The 18,464-nt window shown below is 43.3% G+C and overlaps 1 protein-coding gene across 2 annotated transcripts in view; it reads left to right on the forward strand.

Moving 5' to 3' along the window:
• Positions 1–233: 233 nt before the first annotated feature.
• Positions 234–18,464, forward strand: part of LOC148014552 (uncharacterized) — a 34,285-nt gene continuing 16,054 nt past the window's right edge. For both annotated transcript variants that reach the window (XM_087666361.1, XM_087666362.1), the window contains exon 1: positions 234–590. In XM_087666361.1, coding sequence (XP_087522487.1) covers positions 327–590 — 264 coding nt within the window. In that variant the 5' untranslated portion in view covers positions 234–326. The remainder of the gene's footprint in view (positions 591–18,464) is intronic.

The following is an 18,464-nucleotide window of genomic DNA, read 5'->3' on the forward strand; positions in this document are numbered from 1 at the left end:
TTCAAAAATTGCATGTCCACATTTTGAGTAGAGGATAGGCATCTGCAATTTGGTATGTAACCGACCGGGTGAACGTTAACTCGTAAACAATTAATCATGTCCTCTCTAATGTATAAAAAGATTACGAATGTCGATAATATTTTGATTGGTTAATACCTGCAAACTAGGCGTCCGTCATTAAGCGTATAATCGGCCTAAGTGGTCTGCAAATAAATATAATTGGGTATGCACTTAGCTGGCATGGCAGTCTTTTGAGTGTCGAGAGAGAGAGAGAGAGAGAGACGGGGACGCGCGAGAGAGAGCGCAAGCAAGCGAGATAGAGGGCCATGGACAAGGGGCTGCTCGGAGCATTTCCATCGCCTTCCAACAACAACAGCAGCAACAACAGCAGCCTAGTACAGAACAAAAGGAAGCGCGGTGGTGCCCCGAGTCAGTACGTGGCATCCATGATGCAGGGGAACCCCAAGATGCTGCTGGCGGCCTCCCCCATCTTCCAAGGAATCGATCAGCATGACCTCCCCTTCCAGATCATCTCCACCGGCCCTCCCTACGATGCACAATATCAGGCTCGCATCAAGCTTCCTCTCCCGGTACATCCTTCGTATTATTATTATTATTATTATTATTATTATTATTATTATTAATTCTGATGCCTCGTACCCACGACTTCAGCTGCTGCATTCACGCGCGTGGAGTAGCCTCCTGGATGAACGGATATGCGTTTAGTGCAGAAGCAGCTTAAACGCCACCATACATAGTTCATAATGCTGTCTGAGTTTTGCATTCGATTTATTTTCAACGAAATATTTGAATGGCTGTGTGTTTTTGTGTGCGTGTGCGCACACGGGTTTGCTTTTTTGGCTGCACTCACCTACAAATTTCAACCAATTCAGACATTGATAACATAACGCATTATTTTTCTACCAAAACAATGCATGTGTGCGCATGTGTGTGTGGATGGGGGAGTCTCAAACATCACTTGAGAGTTCCCTTCACAATTGCCTAATGGGCAGACATTGCCAATAATCTGTTTATTGATGTTAAGTCCGAACCACAAACCACTTCTTCTTGACATTTTTGCAATATCCATTGATGAATTCACAAAAGCACAAGAAGAACAATTTGCTTGAACCATGGACCTTGCTAGATTCTCACAAAGAAAGTCTAAACTAGACAAGATCTTCACTACCATGCACCCAACACTCAATGTCTTTGTGTTGGAGATTACAATCTTGTCCATATCCTTCATGGCTAGTGCAAAAGAATCCTTCGACATTACAAATCTTCTCCAACTTCCCACAAAACATAGTAGAAAGAATGTAAACGCTCCGAACAACGTAGTATGCTTAACAATTATGATATTCGTTCATTTTCGAGATTTAATATAAAAGAGAATGAATATTTAAAGTTGAAAATGAAAATTACTCACAAAATTACAGCCATGAAAATGTAAAAGTAATGGAGATAAGATTGAGGGTTGAAGATGGGCAATCCCCCCCTCCCTGAAGGAATGTATTTCTGCTCAACCCAAGTCCCTTAGAGAAGAGCTCAGTTACAATTAACTTGAGAGTGAGGAGAAGTAATTCTCACTCTCACAAGATCATGCAAAGATGTACAAACACATATGCATTATCTATTATGCAATGATAAAAACTGATATCTTTACAGTATGAGAGAAGAAAGAGGGGAAATCAGCCTTTCTTCATCGTTGATCAGCAGTACATGGATAGGGCTTGCTTCTTGTTGCTAAAATGGAAGAAAGAGCTGGAGAAGGAGGTGCTGTAATGAATTTACAGGCCTACTGTCCTGTAAAACAGCAGTGATAGAAGAGGGAATATGGAGGAATTTAATAATGGAGAAGTGGGGACGATGATGGGGATGGATGGGGCCAGTTTCTGGCTATCTGTGGGTACTGTACATGAGTTTACAGCAAAGAAAAATGATGCTGAATGAAGAAAAATGAGCTCTTATTTATAAGAGAGGGAAGAGCTAGTACAAAAGGGGAAAGTGGAGTAACACAAGACAAGTGTCCAGTCACATGTCATGAGATGTGACAAGTGGTGGGACACTTAGAAACTTGTGTGACAAGTATCTTGACACTTGTCTCTTCTCTATGGCCTTCCTTTTTGGGCTGAATACTGTCAAGAATAGAAACAACCAAATTTAGTAAGCACAGTCAAAGTACAGAATTTACTATTTTTAGAATGACATTCATATTTTTTAGGACTAGCATTTTTAGGCTAATTCGAGGCTCCTAAAATTTAGGGACCCCCCAATATGGGTGTCATATGAAAGCTTTTTCCGTCTACATTGCAAAAACGGTATCAGAATCTTCATGTGACTTTCCTATGCGAAGAAATGTGCATTTCAAGCTTTCAATCCACACATGCACATTGTACAAGCATTTCATGATCATGCCATCTTGTTGATTGTAATTGTCTGTTCTGGCGGATCTAGCCCACACTTCAAGGCATCAATCCTTTCTGTGTGCGAGTCTAACCCTGATATGCGTGAGTTCTGGTCACAGGCGCCCAATCGGGCCATATAGGTGGAAGTGTGAACTATCTTTTCTTTAACCTACCGCGTGGGTCCACCATAACCTGTGACCACTCATCAGTGGCCAGCTCCAATGCACTTTTCTTTTTATCTAATTAGTGCAAAGGAAAGAAATTTAATAAATCATTATATAGACAAATTAATGAAAAATGATACAAATTCTGTTTCTATAGAGTTATGACAGCCCTCTGGCTTTTATTCAGCTGTCCTCAGCTGAAAAGCTTCTTGATATGGCTGAAGAATGTCTGGGTAATCCTTCATGAATTTTTCATTTATCCACTGTGCATTTGTTGTGGATAGATTCTTGAATTTTAGTAAGAATTTTCGTGTCACAAGGCTACTTCTCGTGGTCCGATCCTTGTGAAACAAAATTTGTTCAGGTTCCAAGAGTTGCTCTGCTTTTTCAACTTCTGGGGGATCTTCAGTAATGGGTTCCTTTGGTTCTGGTCCTATGTAAGGTTTTAGCAAACTTACATGAAAAGCATTGTGTATTTTCCAATGAACAGGAAGCTCAAGTCGATAAGAAACTTCATTTATTTTCTCAATCACTTTGAAGGGTCCAAAGTATCTACTGGAGAGCTTTGGAAAAGATGAATTTTGACCGGAACCTTGTTTGAGCCTGCTTTTATCAAACTTTAGCAAGACATATTAACCTTTTTCAAAAGCCAAAGGTCTTCTTCGTTTATCTTCTTGCTTCCTTTGTCGCTCTTGGGCAACTTTGATAGTGGCTCGAACTTGATCCATTGCTGTTTTTAAATCTGAAGCAAACTCATCAGCAACAAAAATCTTATCTTTAGTGTGAATAATTGGAGGAGGGAGTCTGTATCTAAAATGATCTCAGAAGGCATACCATGTAATCTGAAGATATGTTGAATGAAAAGTCTTGCAGCTTGTGCGGATTTCAATGTTTTATGACATGGAATAAAATGTGATTGCTTGCTAAATCGATCAATTATGATCCAAATCATATCATGATCTTGAGGTGTTCTTGGAATACCTGAGATGAAATCCATTGTGATAGATTCCTATGGATCTTTGGGCACTGGAAGAGGTTGCAACAATCTTGGAGTCTTCTGCCTATCATACTTGGATTTTTGGTATACTAGACAAGCCTCAATGAAGTTATGTGTATCTCTTCGTAATGTTGGCCAATAAAAGTAGCGCTCAATTGCACTTAGAGTGGCTGCCCTCTCTCTATGCCCTGCATAAGGGGGTTCATGACTTTCTTTAAGCACCTTTTGTCGAATAGGAAGAGTGACACAAAGGCGATTGTTCATGAGAAGGTAACCGTCTTTGATGGAATAATCTGGATGAGAACCTCCTTGCTGTAAATTTTACCAAATTGTTGCAAAATCAGTATCTTCATCATAAGTATTCTTCATCGTTTGAAAATCTTCATGATGAGCCACTGTAATAGTTGCAATGCGAGGCACTCTAGAAAGTGCATCAGCAACTACATTTTGTTTCCCTGGAGTATACATAATTTGAAAATGAAACATAGACAAGAAATTTTTCCATCTTGCATGTTTCTCCTGCAAATGCTTTTGAGTCTTGAAATACTTCAAGCTCTGATGATCAGTTTTAATAAGGAATTCATTGCCTAAAAGATAATGTTTCCATATCTTCAAAGCATGAACCACTGCTAAGAGCTTCTTTTCATAAATGTCATACCTTTTCTCCACATCATTTAGACGGCGGCTTTCAAAGGCTACGGCATGGCCTTCTTGATTTAGCATTGCACCAATACAATCACCACAAGCATCTGCTTCCACCACAAATGGTTTTACCAAATCTGGAATGATAAGAACAGGTCCAGAAGTAAAAGCTGTTTTCAGCCTTGTGAAGGTTGCCTTCTCTTTTTCCTTCCATTGGAAAGAGGTTTTCTTCTTTGTAAGGTCATGAAGTGGAGAAGCCATATGTGCAAAATGCTTGATGAAGCGGCGGTAATAAGAGCATAAGCCAAGAAACGATTGCACCTCATGTATATCATGAAGATGAGGCCATTCTTGGATTATCTTGATCTTTTCAGGATGCATCTGAATCCCTTTAGAAGAGATGACATGCCCAATGTAATTTATTTCATGCATGAAAAATTCACTCTTTTTACGATTTACCAAGAGTTGATTTTGTTGAAGTAATTGTAGAACAATCTCCAAGTGCTGATGATGCTCCTTTTCATTCTTGCTAAAGACAAGAATATCATCAAAGAAAGTATCGACATATTGTCGATGCTCTCTAAAGATGCGCTCTATCATTCGATTAAAGGTGGCTGGTGCATTGGTTAATCTGAAAGGAACCACCAAGAATTCATAAAGACCGTATGAAGTGCGGAAAGCAGTTTTGTGTACATCTTGTGGTATTACCCTAATTTGATGATAACCACTTTTTAGATCAATGCGGCTGAAAACCTTTAAGCCTCCTAGACGATCCAAAATGTCGTCAATTCTGGGAATAGGAAACCGATTCTTCATAGTGATTTTGTTGAGGGCTCGATAATCAATGCACATCCTGAATGTGCCATCTTTCTTTTGAACAAGAAAAACCGATGAACAAAATGGTGAGCTCGACTTGCTTTCTGATTTCTTTTTGTTGAGGACGGCTCACACGGTATGGTGCTATATTAGGAGGAGAACTGCCCGGAATAATATCAATATGATGGTCTTCTGGTCTTTTTGGGGAAAGCTGATAAGGAAGATCTTCCTTAAAACAATCTTTATACTTTTCCAAGAGCTGAAGTCGCTCTTGGTTTTCAGCATTCATATTATCTTTTACATCAGTGACATAAAGCAAACAACATTGAACACAATCCTTAATTGCTTTAGAGACTTGTATATGGCTTACCATAGGTATGGTGTCTCCAGAAACTCCAGCTTGGATCTCGTACTTCTTGCCTTTGTTGGTGAGTTCTACCTTCTTTTTCTGAGAGAAGATGGTTGAATCTACTCTATGATTCCAGGGCATGCCAAGAATCACATCGCAACCATCAAGGTCTCCGATACAGAAGGTATCTTCGTCACTGTAGCCTTGAATTTGAAACTTGAGCTTGTCAATGTAGGGTGTCACAGTTTTCACTGTGTCATCTTCATCGGCATTTAAAGCTTGGCGAACTTCTGCCGGAGTGTCCATCTCTTCATTGTTTAATCCAAGCTCTTTAGCTAATTGCAAGGAAATTACATTTTCATTCGCCCCAAGATCTATCAAGAATAGTGCTTGCTTACCTTGCAACTGTCCCCAAGCTTTTAATAATTTGCGCATCTCTGGAGTGTGAGTTGTGTTTGCAACTACATCACTGATAGCATTGATTTTTACTGGTGACTTAGGCTTGTTGTTAGAAACCTTGCTTTGTCCTTTGTTTGGACATTGCTTCGCTATGTGGCATGTTTGTCCACATTTAAAGCACTTCCTTTCTTTCATGAAGCGTTGCTTTTCTTCTTCGGAAAGTTGCTTTGCTTGTGGGTATAGATTGGAGCAAAATTGAGGAGCATTAGAAGGTGCATAGGGCTTCATCTTCTTTTGATTTGATGGCTGCTTTTGCCGCTGTTTTTGTCCTTCATTTGGGGCTGAATACTCCTCTTCATCAGCTACTCTCTTCTTATCATTCTTTTGGAATGATTTGTTGCCATTGTACTCCATTTCCCATGTCTCGGCATGGTCAATGTATATACAAATCCTAAAATCCCATGGGCACCCATCTATGATCGACCGTTGTGGCAAGGTTCTTTTTCCTATTTCCCTCTTCTTACCTTATGCCTTAAGCCTACACCCATCTATTCTTTTACAAATGGCACAAGAGGGAGCCTAGCACTCTTTTACAAGAGTTTTTAGAGTTTTTTGAGACGCCTTCCATTTAAAATTGCACTTTTTACCTTAGCTTAGCTTAGCTTTAGGGGCCGCCTCTGCGTCTTTGTTCTTTTTTTGTCATTTTTCCGCTCTTTGCTTCATAATTTCGCCATCTCGAATTGACGTTAACATCACTCCTCTCCGAGACGGGTGCCAGTTCCATGGCACTTCGAGCTCTTTGTTGTGGAAGGGTGGGCTCTGGGCAAGTGGCTGGTGGGGTGATGATAGGGCCATATGTGGACTCCGTTGATTGGAAAGCTTTGGTAATGATTTGGATGGAGAACCCAAGGTATGTTGATTGGATGATGGGGATCTCCGAAGTTGGTGGTTTGCAACATCTTGTTGTACGTGAAAGGAGAAAGTGCTCTACCTAAGGGGAGTGTCTATCTCATCGTGCAGTGCTATATGCTCGTGCTGGTGGAACGGGGAGCTGGGTCTAACCACATGCAATTTGGGTGATGTCCCACACTTGAGGACCCCGTTCGTGCGAAGGGAGATGCAGTGTGTTGAGAAATCCTTCACCCTTCACCCTTCACCCTTCACTCGTAGTTTGCGTTTTTGCGTTTTGCGTTTAGGGTTTGGAGCCCCAAAAAGGGGCGCTATCATAGATTGACTGTGCCTATTTATAGGCCACACTCTCATTCATTTCTCACGGCTGATTCATTCAGTCCGTCACCTTCTCTCTAGCCTCTCCACTACCCTCACTCCCCTTCAGGAGGACATTGTGGTTCGTGGTTCGTGGCTGTCTTCATCATCTTCCTTGTGCTACGGCACCCTTGTTCCTTTGTATCACATTCACTCCACGATTCGGAACTTCATCATTCCATTCATCAGAGTTTCTTCTCTCTTCTCTTCTCTTCTCCATGTTTGCCAAGTTCACTTCCGTGTTCCTCCTCGCAAACCCTACTGTCTCGCTGGTATGTCATCTTTTGACATGGTATCAAAGCTGGATCTGCTCAAACAGCGGCAAAGATCTTCCACTCTAGTGAAGGCAAAGACCGGTGGCGGGTTCGGCATCCACTTCTATTCTTTTTCCGCTGCATCAAAATCTCGTTTTTGCAAATTTCAGGTATTTCAGCTTGCTGCCCACATCCCAAACGCGGAGGACATCGCGGTCCAAGCTAGCCATTGCTGTCTACAACAGTGTGGCGCTTGTTTTCAGCCTATCACACACTGTTCGGAGCTGATTTCAGCATATTGACTGTTGTTGCTGTTTTTTCTTGCGTTTTTAGTTTTTCTCTCTCCTGCAGGCTGTCCTGCTTGCTTTTTTAGTCTTTCTCTCACTTGTTGCCTGCGTCTTTAGTATTCTTTCTCTTGCAGGCTGTCCTGCCTGCGTTTTTAGTCTTTTCTCTCTCTTCACCTGCGTTTTTCTATTGGTTGCAATCTCTTAATGTTGGTCACATCCTCCTCCCATTGGTAGCTCACTTCCAGCTCTTCCACTACCCTCCCACACCTTGAGGCAGACATTGCGGTTCGTGCTTCACACTGCTCTTACACCCCTTGAGGCTGACATTGCGGTTCGTGGTTCATGGTGGTTGACCTCTTTCTTCTTCAGCAAGGCACATTGGTATCCATGGCTTCTTTACCAACAGATGACCAAACTACTGGGTGCTCCTGTGGTATCATCGGACACACCACCGATACTTGCCGACTTCGACCTTTGCTCCCTACCCTCCCGGAGTATATGCTTCTTCCACCAGGCACTCCTTGTGTCATCTCTCCTTTTTGGGCCACAGAGATCGTTCTACATCGGCTATTAGAGTACTATGCTCAAGGCAATAAGACACATCCAATGCGTACTAAGTCCTTTCGAGCACATGGAGGATCGGTTGGTGCTACGATCTCCTGGAGATTATCGCAATGTCAGCGGCAGTCTTTTTTCACTTATTTTTAGGTACAGTGGCTTCCATGACCTATAAATCTACAGTCCGCTCCATCGAGAGACAGTGATTGTTTGATACCGTCTCCTCGTCAGTCTACTTCGAGAGATAGTGGCTGCTTGACTCCTTCCTCTTCTTTGGCTACCCAGTCTGCTCCACTAAGCGATAGCGACTGTTGCCCACCTCTTGCTCATTTTGAGCCCCACTCTTTCCCACCCTCGACTACTCTGGTTCGAGATGCTACTTCTGGGAGCTCTTTGACACCCCAGATACCTGCTTCAACACGACCGACGACACTTCCTTCGTCATCAGACATTTCAGAGTCCGTGATCCATGAGTTTTTGGATTCTCTATCTACTTCAGCGGGGGATTCAAAGGGAGATATTATTTCTTTGTCCTCAGAGGGAGCATCTACATCTTTGACTTCTGCGAGTTTTCCTCCACCTTCCACCTCAGAGGGGAAACCTACTCCATATGAAGTTCTTCACCCATCCTCTACTTTCTTGGGGTGGCTGTCTTCGACCAGTCATCTCTTCTACTGATACCCAGGATCTTCAGGTACCACCTAGATGAGGACCTCGAAGGTTCAGCCGCGACTTGGTGACGAGGCCTTTGTATTCCTTCCAGCATGGATGCACGGAGCTAGTGGCTTCTCTCCCGAGGTTGAGTTTCGGATTCTCCAGTTCACTCTGTCTACTGGTCTTCACTGCAGGTTCCCTCTCGGGTGGAAATCTTGGATCTTAGGGATCCTCTACATCTTCTTTCTTCTCTTCTCTTCTTGTCTTGGTCACTTGGCTAGCATGGAGCTACCTCCTGAGATCGAGTACGGGAATATCCTTATGGTTCTCGGCACCATACAAAGTCCGACATTTCTCCTATGCATTGCATGTTTTCATCATCTTTGTACTAGGGCGCTTGGGCAACGCGAACAATTTCCCCACGAGGGATACTTAGTGGTACCTGCTACATGAGCATTCTTTAGCATGCAGCATTGCATCTCCAGCTCACTCTTCTTTTGTTCCCCTTTTTGGGCCTGATAGGGGATGTTGAGAAACCCTTTACCTTTTACCCGCAGTTTGCGTTTTTGCATTTTTGCATTTTGCGTTTAGGGTTTGCAGCCCCAAAAAGGAGCGCCATCCTAGACAGACTGTGCCTATTTATAGGCCACTCTCTCACTCATTCCTCACGGCTGATTCATTCAGTCCGTCACCTCTTCTCTCCAGCCTCTCCACTACCCTCACACTCCTTTAAGAGGACATTGCAATTTGTGGTTCGTGGCTGTCTTCATCATCTTCCTTGTGCTACGGCACCCTTGTTCCCTTGTATCACATTCACTCCATGATTCGAAACTTCATCATTCCATTCATCAGAGTTTTTTCTCTCCTCTTCTGTTCTCCATGTTTGCCGAGTTCACTTCGTGTTCCTCCTCGCAAACCCTACTGTCTCGCTGGTACGTCATCTTTTGACACGGTGTGTGTAGCTTAGGGTGACAGGTCTAACCATAGGTGAGTGTTATCATCAGGTTCAACCCAACTGTAATGGATTGTGGTGGCATGTGTAGCCTTTCTTGCAGAGCTCTGTGTGCTATGCTTAGCTTTTTCTTTACTACCTCAAGGGACTCCCCTTCCTCCGTGTGAGTGGCATCCATCAGAGTATTTAGGAAAGCTCGTTGTTGAGTATTGAAGCCCACTTGGGTTGCCTCTGCTCTGCTTTATGCTAGGACTTTCTTCTTTTTCCATGAGAGCCAGGCGACACGCTAAGGTCTCCACTCCTTGTTCATTTTGGCTTGCCTACTCTACGGCTCTCTTTTTCATCTCCTCAATACTTTCTCCTTGTCTTTGTACACCAGGGCCATAACCTCTGCTCCTGATCTTTCAATTCTTTGCTCATTTTCTCTTGCTCTTTTCTTTCAAGGCTGAACTTTTCGGTCATGGCTTTCATCTCTTTGTGGTATTGCTCCTCTTTTTGCTTTCTTTCTTTTTCCCTTGCGGCAAATTCTTCCATGTCTTGCTCGATCCGATCTGTTTTTGCTGCCAAATCCTCATGTTGCACGATTAAAAGTTTATATTCTCTCTGCATTTTCACTAGCTCTTGATTTTCATATTCGAGCCGTTGCCGCCAGCTTTCCTCCTTGTCATCTTTGGTCTTTAGTTTCTGTTTTAGATCAAAGATCTCCTTTTGTTGCATAGCTATTTGCCTCGTCTTTTCAAGCTGGAAGGTTGCCACCGACTCCTTTTCCGCTTCCAATTTGGCCATTGCTATCTTTCTTTCCTCCTTTGCTTTCTCTAGCTGAGAGAGTAGTTCAACAATATATTCATGATAGTTTGCTGGTGGTGTCATAGTAGTAGGGATTGGAGTGGTCGAAGCTTCCACCTTTTGACGTTTCGAATCCTGCCTAGACTCCGCATCTGTGGCTGGTTTTTTCTACCCAGTGGCCGTAGTCTCCACACTCTTTCCTTGGGCCAATTCCTTATTAATGAAGTACTGCATCCAGGCCACAAAATTTTGACGTTTCGAATCCTGCCTAGACTCCGCATCTGTGGCTGGTTTTTTCTACCCAGTGGCCGTAGTCTCCACACTCTTTCCTTGGGCCAATTCCTTATTAATGAAGTACTGCATCCAGGCCACAAAATTGTTTACATCGGCGCTGGCTGGGATGCTTGGAGTGAGAGTGGTTGCTTCGCTGTTGGGCACCAAGAGGGGCGGGATGGAATGGATGGGAGCCTTGCCCTTGCCTTCGATGACCACAGGCGGTATGACTTCGAGTATGAGTGCTCGAGCTAGGTCCCTCTGGGCAGACTTAAAGCCCCTAGGTCATGGAGTCGACTTTGCTGTTCTATGGGCCGGCGAGTTGCTTCAACCATGTCTTCCTCCTTCTTTCTCCTCAACTCCGCCTTATTTTCTGCAGCTCTTCTCTCTCTCTCTCTTCCTTTGTTTTCCTTGATTCTTTTGCCAGATTTTTAGCTTTTTCCTTCTCTTTCTTATTTCTCTCTTCAACCTTTTTTTCTAACTGCTTCTTGGCTTTTTTGGTTTTCTCTTTCAACTCCTCTGCCTCTTGCTTTTTCTTCTTCTCCCTCTCTTTAGCCTCTCTTAGGGATTCTCTTTTGGCTCTCTCTAGATCTTCTCTTTCCTTCTTCCTGTCCTCATCTTGTTTCTTCTTTTGAGTTGTCTTTTTAGTGGGCTTCTTTGCTTTTTTCCTTCTGGATTGAGCCTCTTGATCTTCCTTCTCTGTCGCAGTTTCTGTCCTGTCGCTCAATGGCTCTTTCTCCTGGTGGATCGACGACCTATCTGGAGTCTCATTCTCTCCTTCTCCTTGCTGAGCTTCTTTTACAGTCTCCTGGATGATGGTTGTTAGTACACTTTCATATCCCATGAAAGAGGCTTACTCATAAGCAGTAGATTCTCGACTTTTGAATAATTTGATTCTTTTCCTTGCTACTAGAAGTTTTATGGATGTCCCATCCAGCTCATTTAATGCATAAGTAGCATTATCAAACACCTGTTTTACCACATAGGGTCCAAACCATCTCTTGGAAACTTTACGCATGGCACTATGCTGGTTATCTAAACTGCTATCATAAACCAATACCCAATCTCCATCTTGTATGGTTCTTGGTCTCAGTCTATGTATTTTTTCAAACCATTTCTTGTTTTGTATCCTTGCTATCCTTAACTTTGTAGTTACTGCCTCTATGTCTTCTGACTTTCTTTCCAACTGTTTAATGCGTAAGGCCAACAACTCCTCTCGATTCAACTCCTCCTCCCAATTCTTTTTCTCGGTACTTTTAGAGGCTGGAAACTCTTTGCTCGTCGGTCTGCTGCCTAGGGCTAGTGCTTTGGCTGCTTGGTCTATAGTCTTACGTACGTAGCCGTTCCAGTCTACCTCATCCAAGGTGTGGGTTGCCTCTAGCACATGCAACTGATTTGGTGCATGAGGGAGTTATAGCGCTGGCTGGAGAAGAGTGAGTGCACCAATTTTGCCTGCTTGCGAACCTCATCATCGGGGATATCTTGTATGTTGATGCCGTCATTTGTCAAAACATCCTTCCTCTTCATCTTTAGCATAGCATACACATCTCTCTTATGTTTCTTCTCCACCTTAGGTTAACACCAGTGCCTTCTACACCAAGGCCTGGTTCAATGGCACCTGCACTTGTTTAGCATTCTCTCCTCTTCCCACAGTCATTGTTTTGCATTCTTGATCGGGGTTGTACGTTCTCAGAAATTCCATGCACTTTGTGTGGTCAGGCCCTTGCGCAAACTTCCCTAGGTACTTCGAGAGGTTACACTGTTCCACCACTCTCCTTGCTACCTCCTCCTTGACTACCACTTCCTCGAGGTTGTGGATACTGCGGAATTTCAGTTGATTATAAGCATGGTTTTCTGAGTTGATGCCGTATTGCGTCCTCTCCTTCTCTGTGAAAGGGATTCGATGAGCACAATCTTGCTGCGACATCTTTCGTTCCTGTCATGAACCATGATTCCGAGTAGTGCTTTCAAAACAATTGTTTGCTGAAAAGTTTGACTTCATGTTTGTTGAATGAAAACATTTAAGCTCCAAAATAAACTTTCCTTTCAAACTTTTCACACTTTATTTCAAAATTTTTGTGACATTTTTTCTCAATCGCAAGTTAATATGTTTCTTTCTTTTTCTGCGTTTAAGTGTAGACTAATGTTTTTATGGTGGTGTGTTTTTTTTAATGTGTTTATGTGTTTGCTTGATTTTGATTGGTTTTGATTTGACTAACCTTGCCCCCTCCCCTTCCGGATTTGAGAAGAATCCTTCCTAGGATTAAAGGTTAGCCGACCAAGGGCATTCAATGTACGGGTCGGGTGTTTACCTTTGCATGAGGCAAGCATAGAAGTTTGGATTGTACTCCAACTGCGCTTCATGGTCCAGATCGAAGGGTCGGCTGTCTATGCGTGTGATGTAAGTAAGGACATCCGTTAGGAAGTTGCCAGAATCGATACGGCTAGCAATATGTAACTCTTCCTCGGTCAGGACGCGATCAAGGTAAGGGTGTCCTTTGATGTGCTCTTCCATGGGTTGGCCACAAATAGTTGTTAACACTCTATACAAGGTTGGAGTGACATAAGTTGGGTCATACTCCGATGTCTTGATTGCGTGTTGTTGCTCAATGTTGGTCATTACTTGGCATCCTTCGAGTTCCCATTGCAATCAAAGAGCGTATCAGTTCCGTAAGAATGGGGATTCGGTGCCGTGGGCGAGAAGTGGCCATCGCCGTGAGAGAGAGGAGGGACGCTGATGCTGCAGTCGAGGCGCTGCCGTGAAGCCACCAAACCGCCATCTGTCGCCTGCCGCCATCTCACAGTTAAGGCTCTCCCCCCCCCCCCCCCCACCAACGTGCTTCTTTAGAAGCTTCTAAGGGGGGGGTTCTATAAGCCCCCTTTCCCGCCGCCCCCCCCTAACTTTTGCCGTGAAGGGCCCTCACATGGACCCTTAAGTTTTTTCTTCCCCCTCCTCTCTCAAAAAAATTCCCTCCTAAAGGCTCCCTTAGGCTCCTTTATCCCCCCCCCAATGAAAAAAATTCCTTCTTAGGCCCTTTTATATCTTTGTTTTTCCCCCACACAAAATGAAAAGACCCCTCTTTAAGCCCCACATAAAATGTTTCAACTCCTCGATTTCTTGGTCAGTGATAGCAGAAGTAGCTCGCTTATCGTATGACGTAATGAGACGGTGTTTGATGGCTTGCTCTCTAGATATCTCAGTGCTGGGCAACTCTGAAGCTGATTGGGATGCTTTGACAAATGCGAATTTGAATGTGTCCCATGAACAAGGCATCATACAAACTTCGGTTGCTAAGGGCTCTTGTAACAGGTCTAAGTCCAAGCGGTCATAGCTCAGAGCAAGCGACATGAATATGGTATCTAAGCGTCTAAGGCAAGCAATCGCGTCATCCCCTGTGTCTTCGGCTAGATGTGTGGCCAATTTCAAGAATGATTTCCACTCATAGGAGGGTCTAAGACTTGTAGGTGGTTGGGGTTTGACAGAACTAGAGAGTTTGGTAGTAAATGGTTGCGATTTTGGTTGTTCTTGAGATTGCGGTTGGGTCCCTTGCGGGCTGGGATTGGACTGCTAATGGGGCACTGCTACTTGTGGATGCAGCTTCCCGAGTCTTGGTAGAGTTACGTGGTACTGGTTTGGGAGTAGTAGGATGAGATTTGGGCCGATAGACTTGGTTGGGTCTTCATGGGCATAATCAGTTGTGAGTCTATGGGCTTGGTGTCTCAAGGCTTATGCGGCTTTAGGTCTTGACACATTGTATGGCTGGGTATGGTTAAGCGTGAGGGCGGCGTTTGATCAGTGTCTTTGACTGTTTTAGCCTTAGGGATCCATATCCAGGCATTATCCTCATAATAGCCTTGTGCTTGCAATAGGGTCTTAGGAACCGATCTTGACCGTACGTTGCTGTTTGCAGCTTTGTCTTGGCCTCCTGGGTTTTGAGGTTGCGTTCTTAGCCTTGCAAAGGCGTGGCCGATTGCTCCTCGGTGGCAGGCTCTATTGTGTTCTTTCTTTTCCTTTCTCTTTTGTCTTGTGTTTCAGCAGTTTATTACAGCATATGCTTATGCTTTCATTGCTGCTCCACTTTTGACATTCTGATGTATGTAGTATGCTTGTGAAATCGTTGGGTGGTGTTGCATATTTTGTCTTTTTTATTTATGATTGTTCAAGGAAGATTTGGGTTTATCTGTTGAAAAAAAAAGTGAAGTGTTTGCTGTTTTTAAAACTTTTCATGCATTTGTGACCACTCAGACATGTAGAAAACTGAAATGCTTGAGAACTGATAATGGGTGTGAGTTTACATCTGCTGAGTTTAAGTATTTTTGTGACTTGCATGGAATCAAGAGGGAGCTTACAGCTCCTTACAGCCCTTCTTCAATGGTGTGGCTGAAAGATACAATAGGACTTTATGTGAGAGAGTGCGATGCATGCTGTCCACTGCTAATCTCCTTCATGAATTTTGGGGAGAGGCACTTAAAACCGCGTTCGCATTAGCAACCGCTCTTCAAATAGGTCCTTAAATAATGCCATTTATGGATATTCGATTGTGATGCTTTTGTGCATGTTAGAGATATGCTGAGGAGTAAACTTGACCTGAAATCCACCAAAGGCATTTTCATGGGCTATGGTGATGAGGGTGAATTTGGATATAGAGTGTGGTTACCACAATCCAAGAAAATTGTTCGCAGCCGTAATGTTGTGTTTAATGAGGCAAAGTTGCTGAAAAGTACTTTAGCCTTTGATGAAGACATGAAAAAGGTCAAATTTCAGAATTTGCAGCTATCTATTACTTCAAATGATGAGCCTCATGATGCTGTACTAGAGGCTGAAACTGATGATCACTGGTCATTTTTGAGATAGATGATGATGGGCAGCAAATAGAAGCACAAGGAGGTCATGGACAGCAAGATAAGACTTGCTGATTATGAAAATGCAGGTGTTGGAAATGAAAATGAAGGTGTTGTACAGCATGGACAACATCCTGAAAATGGCTTACAGCAGCCAATAAATGCTGAAAATAACATGTCTCTAGATGTAGACCCGATTTCTGAGAATGTAGATCATTGGGTACGCAGGTCTACACGCTTAAGAAGGTAGCCACATAGGTATGAACTCTCTTTGCACTATGTGATACTTACAGATGAGGGTGAGCTTCTTACATATAAAGAGGCCAAGTCATGCAAATTCAGCAGTAAGTGGGAGCTAGCTATGCAGGAAAAGATTAAATCTCTATATACTAATGATATTTGAGATCTTGTGTCATTGCCCAAAGGAAGAAAGCCTCTTCCAAATAAACGGGTTTACAAAATAAAGACAGTTGATGGAAACCCAAGTAGAAGGCAAGATTGGTTGCCAAAGGGTATGCATAGAAGGAAGGGATTGACTTTCAAGAGGTCTTCTCACCTATTGTGAAGATGACCACTCTACGTGTGCTTTTTGCTCTCACTGTTGTATTGGATTTAGAGCTGCACCAAATGGATGTGAAAACAACTTTTCTGCATGGTGACATTGATGAGGAGATCTACATGAAACAACTCGAGGCCTTTGTAGTTCCTGGAAAAAAGCAGTTGCTGTGTAAACTAAAACGCAGCTTGTATGGGCTGAAGCAAGCACCACGGTAGTGGTACAAAAAGTTTGACACTTTTATGCTCTCTCATGGGTTTACACGCAGCCATGCAGATCATTGTTTGTACATGAAAAATGATACAAATGGCAACCCCATCATACTTGTTTTGTATGTGGATGATATGTTGCTAGTTGGGAAAAGAAAGACTAGCTTAGATGCTCTCAAAGATCAGTTGAAATCAGCTTTCTCCATGAAAGATTTGGGGAATGTAGAGCATATAATGGGCATGAGGATTCGCAGGGATAGAATGCAGAAATTGCTGTTCTTATCTTAAGAGAAGTACATTGAAAAGGTACTGGACAGATTTAACATGGCTGAAGCTAAGCCTCTTGGGGTGCCCTCACCTCCATATCTTAAGCTTAGTAAAGCCAACAGCCCAAAAGATGACATGGAAGCCAATGCTATGAAGGGAGTCCCTTATGCATCAGCTTGTGGCTCTCTTATGTATGTTATGGTCACTACGCATCCAGACATTGCTCATGCAGTGGGAGTTGTCAGCAGGTTTATGTCAAATCTTGGCAAACCACATTGGGAGGCTGTTAAGTGCATTCTTAGATATCTAAAGGGTATACAAAGAAAGTGTATTTGCTATGGGTAGGGTGCACCTAGTCTGCAGGGTTATTGTGATGCAGGCACGACAGGTGACTTGGACACTCGCAGGCCCACTAGTGGATATGTCTTTACAGTTGCTGGCGGGGCTGTCTCTTGGTGCTGTAGGTTGCAGAACATCGTAGCACTGAGTACTATTGAAGCTGAATATATATCAGCTATTGAAGCTTCTAAGGAAGCTATATGGTTGAGCAGACTTGCAGAGGATCTTGGCATGTCTATGAGTACTCGAGTGTTGGGATGTGATAGCTAGAGTATTGCATTGCTGTGTATCTGGCTGATAATGCCATGTATCATTCATACACAAAGCATATAGATGTGCAATATCACTTTATCAGACAGATTCTAGAAGATGGTCTAATCACATTGACCAAGATCAAAACACAGGACAGCCCTGCAGATGTTCTCACTAAAAGTCTAAGCAAGGCTTAACATGAGCTTTGCATACGACTAGTGGGAGTTGGTTAAAGGTTCACTTCGGACCTTTAAGTGGGAGGTTGTTGGGATGTAAAGGTCCTTTATTCACCTCTGTGTATTGTACACGTGTATTATTATGTTGTACATGCGAATGCACCCTTATGAGCCCTAAGTATAAATACATTTTATTCTGTGTACCAACACATTGCGTGTACACCCAAATTAGCTCGTACTCTCTTTGTCACTCTCACTCTCACTCACCTGCACACTTCCCTTGTTGCAAATCTTCACGCTTTCGCTAGCCACGCACTCAACAAAGAGGCAATTCTTTCCCCTGATATCATAAAAAGCAATGGCCAACTGGCCTCACTCATACACTTAGATTTTCTATAAGTACAGCACCTTGGAGCTGCATTATCTGTAGGGCCTTTGGTGTTAGCAGTCAGCTCCCTACCACGTTAGCAGTGTCACATGGCAGCAGTTGGACTGTCGTCCAACTGCAGTCTGATTGCAGTCTGCTGCATTTAATGCAGCCGACTTGCCTATTTTGGCATTTTACGAGGCATTCTTTTCAACCTTTTAAAGGCTGAGTTTCCAGCAGTTTTGACCACTTGTATTTGACATATTTCAGCCTACTGGTGACAGAGACAGCACTTGGGGCTGATGGAAATCGAGGTTCCAAGGCGGAGACATACACAGATATTCTCTTTGCACCCGTGTACAAGTTTGCATCCTTATACAACATTCTTCATTGCAGATTTTCTGCGTTTCACTGTCTCTTTCTCTCTTCGTTCACTCTTTGTCATGGTCATTCGCTTCTGCATTGCTTCACTTTGACATGGCATCAGAGCATTGAAGGACCTAGGGTGGATCTAACTGAATAGGAGTTTTCAGCGCAACACACGGCTGCGTTTTCAACGTTCAAGTGTGAGCAGGTGGGTTGTGCTTTAGACAAGGCTAAGGCGAGCGTGGGCGTGCGAGAAAAGAGAAGATTTGCTGAAGCTACTGTTGT

Source organism: Lygodium microphyllum, chromosome 25 (genome assembly GCF_053477565.2).
Source record: "Lygodium microphyllum isolate KBCC chromosome 25, Lygodium_microphyllum_v1.1.10, whole genome shotgun sequence".
NCBI lineage: Eukaryota > Viridiplantae > Streptophyta > Polypodiopsida > Schizaeales > Lygodiaceae > Lygodium > Lygodium microphyllum.